The following is a 17379-nucleotide window of genomic DNA, read 5'->3' on the forward strand; positions in this document are numbered from 1 at the left end:
AGCCTGACTTGCACGTTACAGGCCACGGAACCTTCCCCACCCCCTCCCATAATAGACCCCTAACCTGTGGCTGAGCTGCTGAAGTCCTCCAATCATGAGTTAAAGACTTACAAGTTACAGAGAATTCACCATTTATACTAGTTTAAGCCTGCAAGTGACCAGGGCCCCAAGCTGCAGAGGAAGGCAAAAAATGGCCCCAGGGTCTCTGCCTATCTGACCCAGGGGAAAAATTCTTCCTGATCTCAAATATGTCTTCTCTCTTCTGTGTTGTGTCTTTTGCTCTTTACACAACAATAATCTGAAGGAATCACAGCTGGGTTCCAAATAATTGTGTGTTCTAAATATGCGCTAGAAGGGCATGCATTTAACAGCTTGTGTAGGCTGAGCTCTGGGACTCCTGGTATCCCTCTATCCCTCCATAAGCTCCCTGGATGATCTCCTCCCATCCTCTCTATTTCCCTGCAATCCCCAAACCCTCCAATGCCAGGGCCTCTGTATGCCCCCTTCCCCTATATCCTCCCCAAATTCCCTCCCCTCACAAGGGGTTGTGTGTCCCCCATTCTGCATATACTAGGGTGCCCCCGTGAGGGATTCTGTCTGCCCTCCATTTCCCCATACCAGGATCCTCTATTCTCCCCACTGTGCCAGGGCTCTGTCCCCCCCGATTTCCTCTTCCCCCATAGCAGGATTCCATTCTTCCCACCACACCAGAGGCTCTGTCTGGCTCCCGCCAGGGAAATACATCCTTCTGCGCTGACTGCTTCTGAAACGCAGCACAGTGAGCGAGCGCTCCCGCACTATTTACAGGGATAGGAGCCTGTTCCTGCACACTACACTGGGCCTGGTCTACTGGACAACTTCCAATCCAGACCAGAGGCCTATCTGGAAGAGATGCTTTAGGCCAGTGGCTTTCAACCTTTCCAGACGACTGGACGCCTTTAAGGAGTCTGATTTGGCTTGTGTACCCCCAGGTTACACCTCACTAGCTTGCTTACAAAATCAGACATAAAAATACAGACGTGTCACAGCCGCACTATTACTGAACACTTGCTGACTTTCTCATTTTTATCATATAATTATAAAATTATATACTGACTTTGTGATGTACTGACTTCGCTGGTGCTTTTTTTGTAGCCTGTTGTAAAACTGGGCAAATATCTGGATGAGCTGATGTACCCCCCAGAAGACCTCCGCATAGCCCTGGCTGCAAATCACTGCTGTAGGCAAACACAAGTGATTGGGCTCAACAGAGGTAACTGGGTGAGATTCTCTGGCCCATGCTATGCAGGAGGTCAAAGTAGATCGGGATGGCCAACCTGAGCATGAAAAGGAGCCAGAATTTACCAATGGACATTGCCAAAGAGCCACAGTAATACGTCAGCAGCCCCTCATCAGCTTCCCCCCCACCCTGCTTCCAGCACCTCCCACCCACCTTCAGGCCTGCCAGTCAGCACCTCCCCCTCCCCCTCCCCACACCTCCCAATCAGCTGTTTTGTGGCATGCAGGAGGCTCTGAGGGGGAAGGGTAGAAGCGAGGGCACAGCAGACTCAGGGGAGGGGACATGGCCTGTGGCAGAGCAAGGGGTTCAACAATGAGCACCCCCTGGCACATTGGAAAGTTGGCGCCAGTAGCTCCAGCCCGAGTTGGTGCCTATACAAGGAGCCACATATTAACTTCTGACGAGCTGCATATGGCTCCAGAGCCACAGGTTGGCCACCCCTGGAGCAGGGGCGGCTCCAGGCCCCAGCATGCCAAGCGCTTGCTTGGGGTGGCATGCCGCGGGGGGTGCTCTGCCCATCGCAGGAAAAGTGGCAGGCAGGCCGCCTTCAGCGGCATGCCTGCGGAGGGTCCATTGGTCCCGCGGCTCCGGTGGACCTCCTGCAGGCGTGCCTGCGGAGGGTCTGCTGGTCTCGCGGCTCCGGTGGACCTCCTGCAGAAGTGCCTGCGGGGGGTCCGCTGGTCCCGCAGCTTCGGTGGAGCCGCGGGACCAGCGGACCCTCCACAGACACACCTGTGGGAGGTCCACCAGAGCCACGGGATCAGCGACTGGCAGAGCGCCCCCCGCGGCATGCCGCGGTGCTTGGGGAGGTGAAATGTCTGGAGCTGCCCCTGCCTTGGAGTAGATGATCAGATTCCTTCTGCCTTAAGATCCATGAATCTTCCCTTCACTTCCGTGACCCTTTCTCTCTCCCTCTTCTCTCTCCACTCCTCTACCCCTCTTCTGTCTCTCTCTTCTACCTTTTCTTTCCTCTTCCTATCCCCCCAACCCCTCGCTCTCATCCTCCCTGTCTCAATCACATTCACACCCTCTCCTGTCTCGCCTCCTCCCCCTGTCCTGGTGTTGCTGCCTGTGATTTGTTCTTTGCCTCTGGGAAAGCCCAATCAGGGATCCGCTTCCTCCCAGCTCCTCCTTCTCCCAAAGGTGCACAGAGGAAGCGGCGGAGCGGGCAAGGCTTTCTCCCTGCGCCCCTCCCTATCTGCCTCTCCCCAGGCTCCTCCTCCGCTGTCGCTGTCCCTGTCCCTGTCCCGGCCTGTGCGCGCTGGGAAGCCCCAGGCCGGAGCATGGAGAGGGGCGCAGGCCTGCCGCAGCACATCATGGCCCAGGTGCGAGTCCAAGCCCTGGGGGCCGCGGCCAGCCTGGAGGATCCGTGCCGGGAAGGCTCGCGGAGGCAGCAGGCGGCTGCCGCTGGGGACAGGCTGGCCGGAGGGCGGCTGCTGGACAGCCGCAGCTTGGATGGGATCAGCCAGGCGTACGGGGCCAGCCGGGCGCAGGAAGGGCGCCGCGCCACCATCTCCAGCGCCCTGGAGCTGGAAGGGACGGTCAGCCACGACGGGGACCTCACCCACTTCGTGGCCAACAACCTGCAGCTGAAAATCAAGCTGAGCTCCCGGGGCAGCCTGGAGGAGCCGGAGCCCCCGGGCCAGCCCTTCGCAGGGCTGGGGCGGAGCAAAGCGGCCGACATCCCCCCCATTGACCCCGCGGTGCTGGCGGAGCTGGAGCGCCTGACCCAAGAGGTGGCCCACAAAGTGGACCAGATGATGAGGAGCTTGAGCGGCAGCATCCAGAACATGACGGCCCTGAGCGTGGGCTACATCCAGACCTACCGGGACGCCGTGGACAGCCTGGGCGAGTCCGTCGACATGAGCATCAAAGGGATGTACACGCTGATGGCCCGCTGCGAGGAGCTGGACCGCTCCATGCAGCCGGTCCACGCCCTGGCCAAACAGATCCGGGAGATCAAAAGGACCCTGGAGATATTCGAGTCGCTGTGCAAGTAGCGCCGGTGGAAAACATTTCTCGGCTGCTTTGTTAATATGGGGGCGGGGGGCGGGGAGCGGGGAGCGCTGTGCTGGTTGCAAACTCCAAAAGGGAACGTGTCATGTACTGTATGTGGTTGTGTGTTTGTGTCATGTCTTGTGCTGCCATAAGCCTGGTACACTAAAAACAGACACTGCTTTGCATCGGGTGTCTGAAAGGGGCTAACTGCCCCTGAACGATTACTTGAAATTTTCCCACCCTCTCTGTTCGTTAGAGGGGATGATGCATGCTCAGGATTTCCAAGGACCCTAAGGGAATGATGCTCTCAGATTCAATAGGAACCTAACTTCAGTGGGAGCTGGGCTGCTTTCAAAATCCCAGCCGCCTGACAAGGGATAGTGAACTGGATTCCCACATCTGTGTATTTCACCTTTCCCTGTAAAATAAGAATATTTATACTTAATAAAACCACTCTGCAATTTGCCAAACAACCTAAAGTGTGTCCATAGGAAAGAACTTCTGCTACTGAGCCTTCCCAGTGTTATTTTCCAAAAAGCCCAGCATTGCTCTAGCTCAGCTCTCTTTGAAGTCAAGGGAAGGTTTACCTTTGATTTCAGTGGGTGAAGAACAAGGCCAGCGACCAATGCTTCTGAAATTCCTATGCTCTGTGTATTTCAGCATCTGAGGAGTTTGCCCTACAAGTAGATTTGCAGGGTGCCGGCTCAGAAGCAGATTCTGAATCCTCTCCCAAAACCTCTGATGACTCTCACATTCGCTTCCACATTTAGCAACCTGACCTGTGACCTAAGACAGCTGTGAACCTATGCTCTGTGGATCTTATACCCTTCGATTGGCTAATTTCTTTGTTTTAGTACAGCAGGGCTGCATGTATTTAATATTTGGCATGTTGTACGGAAATGTTGCTTTCAGTGTGTCTGGGGAACAGAAAGAATTATCTATAGAGCCCCAAGGCCTCCCCAGTTCCAGAGGAACTTCCTGCTCTCAGCTGTTTCCTCATCTGGAGGTGTTAAGTGACTCTGGTGGGTCTGAGTTTCTCAGCCCCTTGATGCACTAAGGCATTTCTCTCCTGGTAAGAACCTACTGGAATGGCACACTCCTGTCTGCGCACTGCTAAAGCCCAGGGGAGTCCAGGCTAAAGAGGAGTGGAAGCGGGAGGGGATCAGAGTTGGAAACCCTGCTAGGCTCTGCAGGGATCCCCCCCAGCAGCCTGGGGGCAGCCTGGAAGTGTGTGTGGGGATATGCAGCTGGGCCTAGCAGGGTCCCCCCAATGGGAGCCTGCAAACTGGAGTAGGGCTAGGGTGACCAGCTGTCCAGTTTTCGACAGGAACACCCGGTCGAAAAGGGACCCTGGTGGCTCTGGTCAGCACCTCTGACTGGGCCATTAAAAGCCCAGTCGGCAGGCCTAAGGCAGGCTAGTCCAACCTGTCCGGGGGCACCATGCTGTGCCCCGGAAGTGGCCAGCAGGTCCGACTCCTAGGCTTGGGGGCCACAGGGCTCCACGTGCTGCCCCCACCTCATGCACCAGCTCTGCACTTCCATTGGCCAGTTCCCGGCCAATGGGATCTGGAGAGACAGCGCCTGTGGGCAAGAGCAGCATGCACTGTGGAACCTCCTGCCCCCGCTTAGGAGCTGGAGCTGCTGGCCACTTCCGGGGTGCAGCACGGTGCCAGGACAGGCAGGGAGCCTACTTTAGCCCTGCTGCATCACTGACCGGGAGCTGCCCAAGGTTAGCCTGTGCCCCAATCCCCTGCCCCAGCACTGAGCCCTCCCCTGCACCCCAAACCCCTCATGCCTGGCCCCAGCCCAGAGCATGTACCCCTTCCTGCACTCCAGCCCATAGACCCTGCAAACCCAGAGCCCCCTCCTACACCTGAGCTCTCACCCCCCTTCACTTCAACTCCCTGCCTGAACTCAGAGCCCCCTCCCACACCCTGAACCCCTCATCCCCTCCTGCACCCCAACCCCCTGCCTCACTCCAAATTGCTCAGCCCCAGCCTGGAACCCCCTCCTGCATCATAAAATCTCCCTCTCCGGCCCCCTCCCGCGCCCCAAATCCCTGCCCCAGCTCAGGGAGCGGGATTGTAGTGAGCGGGGGCGGGGTCTCTGCGAAGGGGGCGGGGCTAGGGTATCGGTTTTGTGCTCATAGAAAGTTGGCAACTCTAAGCAGGGCAGCGGGGCGGTAAAACCTCGCGTGACCCCCGGCAGGGACAGCAGATTGCGGGCCAGGTGCGAGGGAAGCCACGTCACACCCAGGCAAGAGCATCGCCCTGCCGGGTCTCCGCAGCCCTCCGCCCCCTCTGGCGGGGCATCGGTTACCGGAGCAACTGGACCCCGCACTTCCGGCCTCCAGGGCCATAGAGCTCGGGGGTGGGACAGAAAGGCACTTCCGGTCTGCTCCAGTTAGTAGCGGCTTGGGAGACCGGACGTGTCGTGTCCCCGAGCATCCCTCGGCCTTGGTCACCGGAAATGCGTACCCGGGCTCCTGGAAGATTGTGGGAAGATCGGTCTCTCCTCTCATTGGCCGGCCCCGGGGGGCGGGGCTGAGCGCGTTGCTCCGGCTGCCGGGCGGCGAGGCTGTGATTGGCAGGTCAGTGCGCAGGCGCTGTGGCTCTGCTATGGCCGCCGCCGGGAGGAACGTGGTGTTCGTGACCGGCAACGCCAAGAAGCTAGAGGAGGTGGGGGATAGGGAACTGCGCGGTTTGGACGGAGGGGGCCACCGTACCGGAGTGAAGCACGACATCCGCCAACCCCCGGAGGGCGCCGTCTCCCGGGGGAGGGGCAGGGCCTCCTCCCGCCCCCGCAGCTGGCTCCGCCCCCTGCTGTCACTGCCCGGCCGTTGCGGGCGCTGCCGTCATTAGGCTCCAGAGTTAACGCCGGAGCAGGCTGGGGCTCGGCCTCTGCCGGGTTGTCGCTGCCTGGGGGACGTTCCTGATGCTGAGCCTGTCACGAGACGAGCCCCGTCGGGGGTTTCCGCTCCCCTGAACCGGAGCCTGGTGGGAGCCTTAGAGCGAGTCCCCCTCGCGTCCCTGATCCTGGCCAAACACTGCTCCCATCTGGTGCTGCCAAGCGCCTGCCCTGCTGCCAACTTCCTGCCACCTCCCATATCGCCTGGGTCTAAGGCGGGTGGTGAGACTAGAGCCCCTGTGACTCGGGGAGGGCAGGACCAAACTGCCCCCCAGTATCTCACACACTGGGCTAGGCGCTGTCACCTGCCCCCCGCATGGCTGGCTGAACTGCTGCTGTCTTGTTCCCAACAGGTCCTTCAGATCCTCGGGGATGCGTTTCCATACAGACTGGTCGCAAAAAAAATTGACTGTAAGTCCGTGACTTTGTTTCTCGCATGTGAAACGGCAATGTTTCAGCAGCCACTGTCCACCCCTCCCCTCACAGTAATCCCTCCTATCGTTGCAGTGCCAGAATACCAAGGGGAACCAGACGAGATCTCCATTCAGAAATGCCGAGAAGCAGCAAATCAGGTCATTTCCTTTTCCGCTTTTTCCACTTCCACAGGTGTAAGTCAAAAATGAATAGAGGTTAATCAAGAGTTTAGGCTAAATGGCCCTGCTGTTACCCACTGCATGACAACCCACCCGTTTGGCACAGAGTTGGTGGAGAATTAAATGGCCATGGACCGTCTGGTGCCAACAAAAAGGATGTAGAAGATTTGACTATAGCTACAGAGAAATTCCAATGGAAGCCCTTATGAGAAAGGTTCATAAATAGGGTCTTCCATGGCAAAGGCCCTTCCCTGGCCTGATCCCACTGATCTCTAGGACTGAGAGTGAGGTCAGCTCAGTTGCTTTGGCAGAACATTCCTATAACTGGTTCTATCCTAGATGATTAGTATTCCTGTCTTCTAATCCAGTAGAGCAGGGACATGGTGAAGTATAGAGTGTCCATCTGCAGAGCTCTGGCCTCTCGCTTCCCTAGAACAGAGGCTGTTGCTGTTATTAGGTACAGTAACTCCTCATTTAATGTTGTAATTATGTTCCTGAAAAATGCTACTTTAAGCGAAACAGTGTTAAGCGAATCCACTTTCCCCATAAGAATTAATGTAAACAGGAGCGGGGTGAAGTTCCAGGGAAATAAGCACACACACACATTATAAGTTTTAAACAAACAATTTATTACTGTACACAGCAATGCTGATTGTGGAGCGTGGTTGAGGTGGTGAAGTCAGAGGGTGGAAGAGGGTAGGATATTTCCCAGGGAATGCCTTACTGCTAAATGATGAACTAGAACAGCTGAGCCCTCAAGGGTTAACACGTTGTTGTTAATGTAGCCTCACAATCTACAAGGCAGCACGAATGGAGGGATGGGAGACAGCATGGCAGACAGACAGAGACACGTGTGTGAGAGAGAGAGAGAGACGCCCATTGCCCCTTTAAGTACACTGAGCCCACTCTAAGTACATTGCCTGTTTTAAGTAGCTCCTCACATTGAGACAGCAGCTGCTGCCAGCACGCTCCCTTCTTCCTGATCCCTGTCGTGTTTCCCCCGCCCCTCTGTGGAGATGGGGGGCAAGAGCAGGGGGATGGGGACACCCTGACATTAGCACCCCTCTCTCCCCGCCCCCCTGCACAGCAAGCAGGAGGCTCCCAGGAGCAGCTCCAAGGCAAAGGGCAGGAGCAGCACAAGGCAGTGGGGGGAAGGACAGCTGAACTGCCAGGCATAGGGCGGCTGCTGCACAGGGAACTTAGGGGAGCGGGGAGCTGGTAGGGGGGCTGCCGGTCCACCCTGGTTCTAAGCCCCCACCAGGTAGCTGCAACGGGCTGCCCTTTCTGCAAGCAGCGGACAAAGCAGGTGGCTGCCAAATAACGTTATAAAGGAGCTGCGACGGGTTGGATCACAGAAAGTGATGGGGCTATGGCTGCGTTTGGGGTCAGTACCTTTGTTCCCATCTTACCATTTGGGGGGTAATGAAGTAGTTCTCCACCAGCCAGTGACAGGTTGTCATCCAAAAAGCCTAGGCAAATGCAACAAACCGCGCCCCCTGCATTTTAGGTTCCTCCAGCACTGCTCCCCAATGGTGGCGATACCATAAGAATGCTTTAGATGAGCTCTCCTCAAACTTCCAAAGGAAAGCTTAGTATCTCTGCCTTGATAGTGCCAGTTCTAACTGCAGGTGCAGAGCACAGGTTTCATTGCTTGTTCTCTCTCTATATATAATCTCCTCAGATTTAAGGAGCTTTAATGGACGCTGCTTTTTTATGAAGCCTCTAACGTCATGTGGAAGCATAATGGATTGTAACCAAAAAGGCAATGTAGGAGAGCGTGCCTTCCCCTTAGATCTAATGTTTCTGTTTCTTTGACTTCCCTCCGCAGATTCAGGGACCTGTTATAGTAGAAGACACTTGTTTGTGTTTCAATGCCTTGGGGGGCCTCCCAGGACCATATATGTAAGTAGGAGTGGATATGCTTGTAGTTCTTTCCTGTACTACGGTTTGACTGGGGCTATAGGTTTTTGACATGTGATTCCTGGGGGCTCTCCAAACCCCGTGAGCAGAGCTCTCTTTTCTGTTGGTTGCTGTTCTAGCTCCTGCAGCTTCATCCTGAAGAGAGAGGAGATGGGGAAGGGATTTGTACTCATCTGGTCCCTGCTTTGCACTTAATTCATAATGGGATGGATGGGACAGCTCAGTGACCTTGATTTACTCCCAGCTACTGCTTACTGGCTCCCTTGACGCCTTCGAGGAGCAGTGGGCTCTGTCTGGGGTTCTCTGCTTGGTGTCCCCGTCAGGTTCCCTTCTTTTGACCCTCTGACTGCACTCCTGTCCCTGTTCTTTTATTAGTTGTCCCCCAAAATCAGTTGGGTTTTGAGGTCCTGTAGGCTTGCAGGGGGGAATCCCCTTAGGCTGCGGGGGGATCCTTTAGCAGTCAGCGAGCTGCCGCCCGCCCACTTCCCGGAAACCCAATAGGCACAGGGGCCCATTCACACCAGCGGGGATCTGGCCCGTTGACGCCGATAGAGCGGGGCCCATTCACACGAGCTGGGGATCTGGCCCATTGACTCCGATAGAGCGGGGCCCATTCGCACCAGCTGGGGATCTGGCCCATTGACTCCGATAGAGCGGGGCCCATTCGCGCCAGCTAGGGATCTGACCCATTGACTCCGATAGAGCGGGGCCCATTCACACCAGCTGGGGATCAGGCCCGTTGACGCCATAGAGTTGAGCCCGTTCACACGCTGGGGATTGGGTCCTTTGACCTTGAGGGCACCAGGCCCATTGACACTGGCTGGGGAGCTGCTCCATATCCCCTGCCTAGAACTGATCCGGGAGAACCGCGTGGAATGGGTGGAGGGGCGAAGAAATGAAATGAACTAGGACCTGACCCTGCAAAGGAATCCATGGGGGCTGACCCATGCCCCCTTCAGTTCAAACTCAGCACAGGCATCATTTGCACGGTCGGTTTCTTAAACTGAAATGGTGGTTTAAAGTGATTGGACCAAATTCATCCTTTGTGTAATTACACTGAAGTCATCAGGGGAGGAATTTTGTCCATTTTGCCACTTCAGGAATTTTGTCCAAAGCTACTGAGTTTTGTTAATTCAAGCCACTGGATTTATTTTACTGTATAATGGGACCCTGGAGGCTGCTGTAGTTCAACTGGAAACAAGATTTCTAAAGTTAATCCCTTGTAACTAGGGCTAAGATTTAGTCACAGGTATTTCTTAGTAAAAGTCATAGACAGGTCACAGACAATAAACAAAAATTCACGGGCTGTGACCTGTCCATGACTTTTATCATAAAGACCCCTGACTAAATCTTAGCTGCTCCAGGGGAGCCCAGGGGGCCAATGGCTGACCCCTGCTCTGGCATTGGGGGCTGACTGCTGACCCCACCCACTACTCCTGGGCCCCGCGGGACTACTGCTCTGGGGCAGCCCCTAGAACTGCTGCTCCAGTGGCTCCTGGGGCCAACCACAGCGGCTGCTGTTCTGTCGACCTTGGGGCCAGCTGCTTGGGGCTGCCCAAGCAGCAGTCAGTGCAGCTGGCTCCGGGGCCACCCAAGCAGCTGGCTCTGGGCCATCCCAGCAGCAGCTGGTGAGATGCACCCCAGGGCCAGCTGCTTGGGTGACTGGGGGCCTGCAGCTGCTGAAGACCTGGAGTTCCCGAAAAGTTACGGAATCTGTGACCTCCATGACAAACTCACAGCCTTACTCATAATTCCTCTAGCAAAGTCTTGCCATAGCTCTTGGCACTGCTTTTTAGTTTTGCAGTTTCTCTACAATTTGCTCTGCTTATTCAGGTTACCAGAGCAGAGAACATGGAAGGTGGAATGTGATTATGTACGTCTGTAACTCACATTCTTTATTTCTTACAACAAAAGTAGGCAAATGATCACTCCCCAAATGTGAGTCAATTGGCTTAGTCATTCTGGGAGGAGGAAAAAAAATCTTCAAACGAAGGATTTTTTTTTTCCATTTCACGGCTCATTTTGTGAGAATTATTCTTCTGAACATTTGGCCCTGGGAATACTTAGTGCTTTTATAGTTCTCTTTATTTAAAGAGCTCCCATGTATTTTACAAACTCAGCTATGCGAGGTAGGTATTCCCATTTTACAGGGAGGATTGCTATGGCATGGAGAGCTTAAGTCATTTCCCCCAAATTGTACAGCAACTCAAGACAAGAACCCAGGTCTCCTGGGTCTGCTGCTTTTAACCATTAGATTATGCTTCCTCTCTAAAGTATTGAACATACAGGCTAGGTGGTACTGCCCAACAGACTGGCCTGTAATCTGAATAGCAAAAGTACTGGAGTGGAATTTTGGGCTAAAGACCCACAGGCTCAGTTATTTAAGAAATAGGCCCCAACCCTGCAATGAACTCCATGCAATTTGACCCCTGGCCCAGGGAGGAGACTCATTGATTTCCGTATGACCCCTGGGGTCTGTAACTTGCTGGTTTGGAGTCTAAATCTGCGTTTTATAATGTTTGTTAATATATAGTCCAGAGTAAGGTTTATTAAGCCCTGACAGTTCAGCAGGGATTCGTAGTGCTAGGAAAGATGTACAGAGAGAAATCCGACATAGAATGTTGCACTAGACGTATTTCCATTGTTGATGACAATGGCAGAAAATAACCCTGCCACTGCCACTTGTTCTCTTCTTATCTTTCAGAAAATGGTTTCTAGAGAAGTTAAAACCAGAAGGTATTTCCCTTTGAATTACTGCTCTGGATGGGATTTGCTGTTCAGAATCACTTGCTCCTGTGCAATCTAGCAACAATGTGAAATGAATCCCGTTCCTCACTGGGCTCTCATGGCTCTGCACGTAACCGGTTCCTTTGCCAGCTCTGGGACTGCTCACTTCTCCCCATTCCTCACGGCCTCCATGTGTCCCATCATGTTCTGCCCTTAGCCCCTCCCTTTGCTCCATCTACATGGCATCAGTGGGTAAGATCATCCGCTCTGATGGCTTCAGCAACCATCTCTGTGCCGATGACTCCCAAATCTACCACTCCCGCTCTCTTCAGAGTCATATCTGCCTTGCTACTGACGTCCGCTCTTCCTAATTGCCCTGCAGTTATCAGTTCAGCATGGCAACACAAGAGTACAACCGTGGTGTCACCCCTCTTTCCTTTCCCCCCTCACATCCAGACTATTACCGAATCCTGTCATTTCTTTTCCAGCCTATCCAAAATCCATCCATCCCCTGTATATGCCTCCCTGATCTTCCTGTCGCCCACCTCGTGTCCCTCCAGTACCATCAAACTCCCCTTTCTTGCCTAACATGTGTTAGTCCCAGAGTGTGATGAGCTGCGCGTATTCCCATTGTCCAGGGAACTCACTTCTAGAAAGAGGGAGGATGCAAGTGAATTACTAACTGTACAAAGTGTATGTGGAACCCATGCTAACACTGTGTGGGGCTTGGCTTGTCTAGTGACTGGACCATGTATGAGTCTGTTACTGCCTCCAAGCTGATGGACCTGGTCCCTTAGTTCAAGCTCCTCCTACTTTCCGAGCCGGAGGTCCTGGGTTCTATCCCCACAGGTGACTTAGCCAAGGGCCTCATTACATGGGTATTCAGCTCGGCCCTGCTCTGCACTGCAGGAGCTTCCTCTGCTGCATAATGCTGTCTCAAGTATGGACAATGGGAAACAGACTGACCCCAAGTGACAGGAGATGTAACCTTTACTATCAGATAAATAAAGCCATTATCCTAGGCAGTTATGTGGTATCTCATCTAGGCATCGCAAAACACTTTAAAAACATTCATTAAGCCCCCTTGTAAGGATTCTGTGGAAAAGTCATGAGTAGAGCCCAGGAATCCTGATCACAGGTCTCCTGAAATACCCATGAGACACACCATTCCCTGCCTAATCCCAGTAATACTTCCTCACCCTTGTGAGTGTGGATGCAGTCTGTGGGAGGCCTCCCCCGGGGGCACAAAATGTTATTTGTTTGGGGTTTCCCCTCTCTTGTCGCAGATTGTCTCTTGTCAGTTGTGCCGTGTGCCGAATGAAACGCGGAGATGATGGAATCTTTCTTCTGTTGCTTAGGTCTGTACAAGCTGTTAGCGGGGTTTGAAGACAAGTCTGCTTATGCTCTTTGCACCTTTTCATTCAGCACTGGAAACCCGGAGGACCCAGTGAAGCTGTTCAAAGGCCAAACATGTGTAAGTATTCAGACTGCTGGGCAAAAGAAGCCTCTGCAGATAGCAGTAGGCGGGGGCATGAGGGGGCTTGTAACATGAGTCGATTAACAGCACTGGTTCGCAAGGGGCTCATCTTGGCCACCTACATCCATATTTAGTCACCTACATAAATGGCCTGATCTTCCAGGGTTGCTGAGCAGCTGCAGCTCCCATAGACTTCAGTGGAAGATGTGGATACTCGGCACGTCTGACTATCAGGCTACTCATCGTGGTGCCCAGAGGCACCTGAGTTTGAAAACGTTGGTTGAAGGTTCTGAATGATCCTCTCAAGTTCTCTTGTCTCCACTCCTGAGCCTGGTGGCTGTTCAGCCCTCCAAGCCCTTTTGTGCTAGAAGCAGAATGTGTGGATGCACCATTCCAATGAGCTCCAACTCTTATCACCCAGCTGCACATAGTTAACCCTTTTCTCAGATGTGCGTCTTTCCAGACCCTATCGTTTTCATTTGGATTTGTGGTTTCTCCTCTGAACTCCCTCTAACATGGCTACATCTTGCTGGTACTGAGAAGCACTGAAGTGACCAGTCTTCTCCCGCCATCCATGCCCCGTGCTTTCTCCAGCTAGCCTTAAACCTTTTTGCAACTGCTCTCTCCTGCTCCTATGCCTGTTTGTTAGTTTATTCTTCAGACAGTCAGGAATTCTTATTTGGGGGCTGAGTCCTGAAGCCTCTGTGCCCTGGGATGTGTGTGTTGAGCAGGCCCACCGGGGGAAGGTGGAGAGCAGTGCAGGAGGTCTGTCTGCCGACGGCATGGACATAAGAAGATAGAGCACTAAACCAAGAAGTCCTAGTTGTTTACCTTAGCCTTGTTTTGGGGGAATGCTAAACAATCTTGTAACTTTTGGTGGTTTCCCAAAACAGAGCTCCGTCTAAAATATAACAGGTTCATTTTCCAGGGTGTAATGATCTGGAATGTGAATGTGGCAGAGCAGTGCTGAGAAAGAGACCTCTTATTTCTTCTTCCTCCTCGAATTGGCAGGGTCGCATTGTTGAGCCCAGAGGCCCCAGAGACTTTGGCTGGGATCCTTGCTTCCAGCCTGACGGTTACGACCAGACGTAAGTGACACTCTGCCTTTAATTCTTTACTTAAGAAAATCAAGAAACCAAAGGTTCTGTTAATGCATAAAGTGGAACCCACTTCCAGTGAACTCTGCCAGAGAGAAGTTAAGATGGGCTTAAAGCAGAATCCTACATCTGAACAGCTTTGACCATGGGGGACGTGGGTCAGAACCTCACAGCTCAGACTGTCTCAAGCCTGTAGGGCAGATGACCTGAGTGTGCAGTGTGATTCTAATGAACTGTTTCCCATTTAGGACTCCTCCCAGACTTTGGAGAGATGCAGGGATGGTTCTGTTGTTTCTAGTAGCTGCTGCTGCTAGTCGGTAGACCGTTAAAGGCATTAGATACGCGTTTTATTGGCTCTGACTTTCAGTGAGCTGCATCAGCCTGCCTAGAGTAGTGTCATTAAATAAACAGACGGAGGTGGCATTCATAGAATATCAGGGTTGGAAGGGACCTCAGGAGGTCATCTAGTCCAACCCGCTGCTCAAAGCAGGACCCATCCCTAGACAGATTTTTTTGCTCCAGATCCCTAAATGGCCCCCTCAAGGATTGAATTTACAACTCTGGGTTTAGCAGGCCAGTACTCAAACCACTGAGCTATCCCTCCCCCACTGGAGCAAATGACTGCACAAGTCCAGGACAATGAAGATCTCGGCCCAGGATCTGACTCTCTCTAGGGAACCGCACTCAATTCCTTGCCCTCTGAATAAGCTGACAAAGGGCGCAGTGAGGTAAGCCTGGCAAGAGAGCCTGCTTGAGTCACAAGTAGAAATTATGTTCATAAAGGTTGGTGCCGAAGTAAAGCCCGGAGTCAACAGAGGGTACCCTAATCTTCATGGACAAAGCAGGCCAAGGGAACCGCTTCTGCAAACAAATGTAACAGCTACAGAATGCGCGTATCTGGTCTGTCACCAGCGGCATCTCTAAGGCCTGGCATTACAATAACCAGCGAAAGGGGCAGGCTGAGCTTCTCAGCAGGCCGCTGGAACTCAGGTGCACACAGTTACCAAGCAAACCAGGGTTTAGACCAGTGGTCCCCAGTGCAGTTCCCACGGGTGCCAAGACGCCCGCCAGGGCATCTGTGTGCACCCGTGTACTGTCCGGACGAGCATCTGCCAAAATGCCACCGAAAAGCGGCATCATCAAGAGGCGTCACCGCAGAAATGTCACCGAAAACCGGTGTCGCCAAGAGGTGTCGCCACCGAAATGCCACTGATTTTCGGCGTCATTTTGGCGGCGATGCCTCTTGACGTTGCAGCTTCTTGGCGGCATTTCAGCAGATGTTTGTCCACTGGCCACGGTCCTCAGTGGCTCGTTGTCCAGTGCCCGCCACCCAGAAAAGGTTGGGGACCACCGGTTTAGACTCTTGGTTGGGATTGTGGCTATTCCTGGTTTTCTCTCCCTCGCCAGGTATGCCGAGCTGCCCAAGGCAGTGAAGAACTCCATCTCTCATCGCTACAAAGCACTGAAAGAGCTCTCTGGCTACTTCAGTCAGCAGAACAACCCAGCAGAAGCCACCTCCATTCCCAGTTAGGCTGCCGGTGTCTTGGGGTACATTCACGCTGCAATAAATATCCCACAGCACCGAGCCTCAGGGTCAGGCTTGATGGACCCAGGCTCGCAGGGCCTGTGCTGCAGAGTTAAAACTTGCAGTGTACATGTCTGGATACATGTCTCAGGCTGGAGCCTGGCTCTGAGACCTTCCCCCTTTGCCAGTTTTCAGAGCCCGGGCTCCAGTTTGAGCCTGAACGTTTCCAGTGCAGCCCGAACCCCATGACCCCAAGTCAGTTGACCCAGGCCAGCCGTGAGTCTTCGATTGCAATGAAGATGTACCCTTTGGGATCCCAAACTTTTACAGAGAGTCGTACGTGAGATGTGGGGTCCTTTGATGGTGTCTGTACAGTCTATGTAGAATAAAGCTGCCCACTTGAAAACCAGAATGGTTTTCTGTTTCCTTTTGTTGCTTCCGAGGAGTCTGAAAAAGCCAGTGGGTCTGCACTGATATTTAGGGGCTGAAGTGCATTGGATACAGAGTTTGATGTTAGTGTTATTGCACAGCTTGTCCCAGGATGGTGGCGTTTGTGCTGCCCATCCTATCCCTTCTGTTCTCCCCTATGCTGTTCCCCTATCAACAGGATGTTTTTGGTAGGTGGTGGGAAGATCAGTCAGCTGGTCGTTGCACAAGATCAGTGGGAAAAAAAAACATCGTTTTCCCTTTGTATATTGTAAGCCTGATGGCTAAAATGCCTATGTAAAGTATCTGGCAGCTTGTCTGACTACATGATAATGTGATGCAAAGGTCACTACCACATCCAGATTAAATATACAGCACTAGTTTGCTGTGTACTGTTGGAAGGAACAAGACAGATACAGTCAAGTAATTTATTTGTACTTCCTGCTTTAATACGTGGATTGTTTGTAGCTTCTGCAGTTGCTACTGTAGCCGCACGCTTGCGCTCCTGTGATTTCCTGCTGGGGTTTTGGGGACTAGTTCCCTCTAACAGAAGTGTTGAAAGAATACTGTACCCCACGCCCCATTGGTGCTACATCATGATTCTAATCCCCTCTGTACTGAATCTATAAACACAAAGGGCAATACTAAAAAAAGCGCAGGGCTCTGTGGGTCTTTATTTCTAAGGGCTGTTCTACACTAAAAAATTAGATCGACCCACCTACGTTGCCCAGGGTGTGAAGATCCACAACCCTGAGTGACATAATGAAGCTGAGCTCAGTCCCTGTGTAGACAGTGCTAGATTGATGGCCAAATTCTTACGTCAACCTAGCAACCACCTCTCAGGTGGATTACCTGCACCAGTGGTCTTCAACCTTTTTTCATTTGCAGATTTCTAAAAAATTTCAGATGGAGATGCAGTCCCCTTTGGAATTCGGTTGTCTGTATATATCATTGAATTCTGTTCAGTCAGTTTTCAGTCCAAGTCTTAGACTGAAAACTGACTGAACAGAATTCAACTATAAATGTTGCACCTGCTCGGCACGGCATTTGACGCAGCATAAGAAAGAGCCCTAAATTGTTGGCTTCTATGGTAACGACAACACTTCTGGGTTTTCACCTGTAGGTGGCGGTATTCACACACTTTGGCTTGAGCATAACAGTGGAATGCCTTTTCTGGGATCTGAAACTTTATTTTCATAATCGCCTGTCGTGGGCCCTTTATACACAGTCTGTGGCAGTGTTCTCTCTAGTTTTTCCCAAGCATGTGCGAAATGAATTTTGTTATATGCACCAATATGGAGGTGATGTGTGACATTTCAGCAGCAGGGGGTCCTTCGGTGCAGTGGAAGACCCGGAGTGAACCCACTGCCGCCAAAGTGCCGCCGAAGCCCCAGACCACCTCTGGGTATTTGAATCAGGCCCCGCAGTTA

At 52.9% G+C, this 17379-nt stretch overlaps 2 protein-coding genes across 4 annotated transcripts; both read left to right on the forward strand.

The window, feature by feature from the left end:
• The first annotated feature begins 2415 nt into the window (after positions 1 to 2415).
• On the forward strand, positions 2416 to 4084 carry BORCS6 (BLOC-1 related complex subunit 6). Its single transcript, XM_050956989.1, has one exon. It carries the CDS (start codon positions 2563 to 2565, stop codon positions 3277 to 3279), a length of 717 nt encoding a protein of 238 aa, XP_050812946.1. The 5' UTR covers positions 2416 to 2562; the 3' UTR covers positions 3280 to 4084.
• A 1579-nt stretch (positions 4085 to 5663) lies between these two features.
• On the forward strand, positions 5664 to 15935 carry ITPA (inosine triphosphatase). 3 transcript variants are annotated; one of them, XR_007774891.1, is made up of 8 exons: positions 5664 to 5955; positions 6538 to 6595; positions 6692 to 6756; positions 8606 to 8679; positions 11402 to 11433; positions 12783 to 12898; positions 13065 to 13176; positions 13913 to 13992. XR_007774891.1 is itself a non-coding variant. In XM_050957013.1 (8 exons), exons 1-8 carry the CDS (start codon positions 5896 to 5898, stop codon positions 14795 to 14797), a joined length of 498 nt encoding a protein of 165 aa, XP_050812970.1. In that variant the 5' UTR covers positions 5664 to 5895; the 3' UTR covers positions 14798 to 15399. The 3 variants fall into 3 exon arrangements, 2 of the variants coding, with proteins under 2 accessions (XP_050812970.1, XP_050812969.1); XM_050957013.1 differs by lacking the exon at positions 13065 to 13176 and adding an exon at positions 14782 to 15399 and having other exon boundaries at positions 13913 to 13989; XM_050957012.1 differs by lacking the exon at positions 13065 to 13176 and adding an exon at positions 15406 to 15935 and having other exon boundaries at positions 5846 to 5955; positions 13913 to 13989.
• The last annotated feature ends 1444 nt before the right edge of the window (positions 15936 to 17379 follow it).

The sequence above is a fragment of the Gopherus flavomarginatus genome, chromosome 5 (assembly GCF_025201925.1).
Source record: "Gopherus flavomarginatus isolate rGopFla2 chromosome 5, rGopFla2.mat.asm, whole genome shotgun sequence".
In the NCBI taxonomy this organism is placed as follows: Eukaryota; Metazoa; Chordata; order Testudines; family Testudinidae; genus Gopherus; species Gopherus flavomarginatus.